The sequence below is a fragment of the Indicator indicator genome, chromosome 6 (assembly GCF_027791375.1).
Source record: "Indicator indicator isolate 239-I01 chromosome 6, UM_Iind_1.1, whole genome shotgun sequence".
In the NCBI taxonomy this organism is placed as follows: Eukaryota; Metazoa; Chordata; class Aves; order Piciformes; family Indicatoridae; genus Indicator; species Indicator indicator.
This window is the reverse complement of record NC_072015.1, coordinates 44,036,867-44,040,252: the sequence shown is the minus strand read 5'-3', so window position 1 is coordinate 44,040,252 and position 3,386 is coordinate 44,036,867. Positions and strand designations below refer to the sequence as shown.

The window sequence follows — 3,386 nt, the reverse complement described above, 5'->3', positions numbered from 1 at the left end:
CAAGCCCCTGCACCCCCTCAGGTGCCCCTGTATAATAGATTTGCTGTTCTGAGTGAGCCTGTTCCCACCAAAACCAATGTTCAGCAAGTGGAACCATCATGCAGCAGCTATGGAAGCTTATCTAGCTCACGTCGTTCAGAGAGGCCAGGGGTGAGCAAACCTCCTGTCAAACATCTGCAGGCAAGAAGAAACGCCGGCTGCTTGTCATCGGGGACTCGCTTCTGAGGGGCACTGAGGGTCCTGTCTGCAGACCTGATCCACTCTTTAGGGAAGTCGGTTGCCTACCTGGGGTCAGGGTCAAGGACGTAGCAAGGAAACTTCCTACCCTGACCCACCCAACTGACTACTACCCATTGCTGGGTTTCCAAGCAGGCAATGATGAAATTTCAACAAGAAGTTTGAGATCAATGAAGGACTTCAGATCCCTGGGACGAATGGTTAAGGGGTCAGGAGCACAAGTAGCGTTTGCTTCTGTCCCCCCACTGCTATCCTAGTGATGGACTAACCATGAAAATCCAGCAGGTTAATGCCTGGCTGCAGGACTGGTGTCAGGGGCAGGTTTTTGGGTTCTTTGATCACAGGCTACTCTACAAGACTCCAGGCCTGCTGACTGTAGAAAAAACCTGCTTGTCTCTGAGAGGAAAAAGAATCCTGGGACCAGAACTGTCAGGGCTGATTGATAGGTCTTTAAACTAATTTTGAAGGGGGAAGAGGCAAAAATGAGGCTCACTGAGGACATTCCTGGGAATGCTGGCCCAGGGGCTGTAGGGGAGAGTGGATTATGCAACACCCACAATGGTAACAGAGACTCCTCTGCTCACTCTCTCAAGTGTCTGTGTACCTGGGAAGAAGCATTGGGAATCAGCAGGATGAACTGGAAATCTGGGTGCAGTCCCTGGGCTACACTCTTGTTGCAGTTACAGAGCCATGGTGGGACAGCTCCTATGACTGCAATGTGGATATGGACGACTATGGACTCTTCAGGAAGGACAGACTGACAAGGCCAGGTGGTGGAGTTGCTCTCTGGGTGGATAAGCAACTGGAATGTGTTGAGCTGAACCCAGGGGGAGATGATAAAAGCCTTGAAAGCTTATGGGTAAGAGTGAAGGGACAAACATGGATGATATGGCTGTGGGGGCTTACTACAGAACACCCAATCAGGAAGAAGCTACTGATGAGACCTTCTACAGGCAGCTGGAAGTGACCTCAAGATCAAGTGCCCTGGTGCTCATGGGTGACTTCAGCCACTCAGGTATTAGTTGGAAAGATCACACAGCCAAGCACAAACAGTCCAAAAGGTTCCTGCAGTGCATTGATGACAACTTTCTCCTGCAAGTACTTGAAGAACCAACAAGGAGAAGTCAACATGGATTTCCCAAGGGGAGATCCTGTCTGACTGATCTGATAGCCTTCTATGAAGTTATGACCAAGTGGGCAGATGAGGGCAGAGCAGTGGGTGTCATATATCTTGACTTCAGTCAAGCTTTTGATGCTGTCTCCCATAACATCCTCCTAGAAAAGCTGAGGAGATGTGGCATAGCTGGCTGTCAGTGAGGTGGATTGCAAACTGGCTTGACAAGAGAGCTCAGAGGGTTGTCATCAATGGCACAGAGTCAACTTGGAGGCCTGTGGCAGGTGGTGTCCCCCAGGGATCAGTCCTGGGTCCAGTTTTCTTCAATATCTTTCTCAATGACCTGTCTGAAGGCATTGAGAGTACCCTCAGCAGGGGGGTTGGACCTGTGATCTCTTGAGGTCCCTTCCAGCCTCTGATCTCCTGTGAAACTGTGAGACTGTGACTCTGGGAAGAGCACAGGGACACTGCCCTCTCGTGTAGGGATGGGGTCAGGAAGACCAGGATGTGGGTGGAGCTGAACATTTCAGCGCATACAAAGAATAAGAAGAAGCTTCTGCAGGTCTGTTAGTCAGGGAAGGAAGGTCAAAGGAAGGATGTGAGCCATGATGAGCAAGAGTGATGAGCTGGTAACAATGGCTGAGGAGAAGGCTGAGGTACACAAACACATTTTGCTTCAATCTTCACTGGCAGCCTCTCTCCTCACATCTCCTGAGCTGTTGGACCTCAAGATGGGGACTGTGGATCAAAGTGTGCAGAATTCTGATCTAAATACCTGCAGTGATTGTAACCAATTGTTGGGGTTTGAGTTGTTCAGTGTTTCTCTGAAAAGCCACAGCCTGAGCTTAGGATTCCCCAGAACAGTTTCAGGAATTTCAAACTGCTGCTGCTGCCTTCAAGCTCTTCAGGAGCCACAGTGCCATGGGAGAGCACTGCCCCTGACAACACACAATCACACACATACAGGGGGTGGGGGGGGGTTGGGGGGTGGGGGGGTGGGGGTGGGGGGTGGGGTGGGGGGGGGGGGGGGGGGGGCTGGGGGGGGGGGGGGGGGGGGGTGTGGGGGGGGGGGTGGGGGGGGGGGGGGTGGGGGGGTGGGGTGGGGGGGGGGGTGGGGGGGGGTGGGGGGGGGGGGGGGGTGGGGGGTGGGGGGGGGGGGGTGGGTGGGGGGGGGGGTGGGGGGGTGGTGGGTTGGGGGGGGGGTGGGGGGGTGGGGGGGGGGGGGTGGGGTGGTGGTGGGGGTGGGGGTGGTGGGGGGGTGGGGGGGGTTTGTGGGGGGGGTGGGTGGGGGTTGGGGGGTGGTGGGGGTTGGTGGTTGGGGGGTGGGGGTTGAGGGGGGGGGTGGGGTGGGTGTGTGGGGGGGTGGGTGGTGTTGTGGGGGGATGGGGGTGGGGGGGGGGGGGGGGTGTGTGGGGTGTGTGGTGTGGTTGGGGTTGTGTGGGGTGGGTGGTGGGGTGGGTGGGTGGGGGTGTGAGTTTGTGTGGGGGGTGGTGGGGTGGGTGTGGGTGGGGTGTGGGTTGTTGGGTGGTTGGGGTGGGTGGGGGTGTGGGTAGTTGGGGGTGTGGTTTTGTTGTTTGTGGGGTGGGGTTTGGGGTTGGGTAGTATGGGTTGTGTGGGTGGGTGGGGGGGTGGTGAGAGTGGGTATTTTGTTTGTTTTAGTTGGTGTGGATTGTGGTGGTAGTTATTTAGTATTTTGGATTTTGTTTATATTCATTGTATTCCCTGCCCCCCCACGGGCTGACTCGACGCGGCAACCCCCAATCCATCCCACATATATAACAAACACCTGTCCCCATTTCTGCCTTGCAACCTCCTTCCCACAAGGTGCAAGCTGATGAGGTCCGACTGGACATGAGGAAAGAATGTCACTCTCTGCCAGGGCATGCGTGGGCCAAAGGCTTCATCCAGCAGGAGGGCCTGGAGCCAGCTAAAACTTCAAGGCTTTGTGTCAAGGAACAAGTTACCTCAGAGCAGATGGAAAGATGGCAGCAAAGGACAAGGTGCATCAAAGCAAGGAGGGGGGGGCAGCTGGGGG

General features: G+C 55.5%; 1 protein-coding gene across 1 annotated transcript in view; it reads left to right on the top strand.

Moving 5' to 3' along the window:
- The first annotated feature begins 1,986 nt into the window (after positions 1–1,986).
- The window catches only part of LOC128967575 (olfactory receptor 14A16-like), a 9,289-nt gene continuing 7,889 nt past the window's right edge, over positions 1,987–3,386 (top strand). Inside the window, exon 1 of the mRNA XM_054381740.1 lies at positions 1,987–2,007. Within this exon, the coding sequence (XP_054237715.1) occupies positions 1,987–2,007 (21 nt within the window). The remainder of the gene's footprint in view (positions 2,008–3,386) is intronic.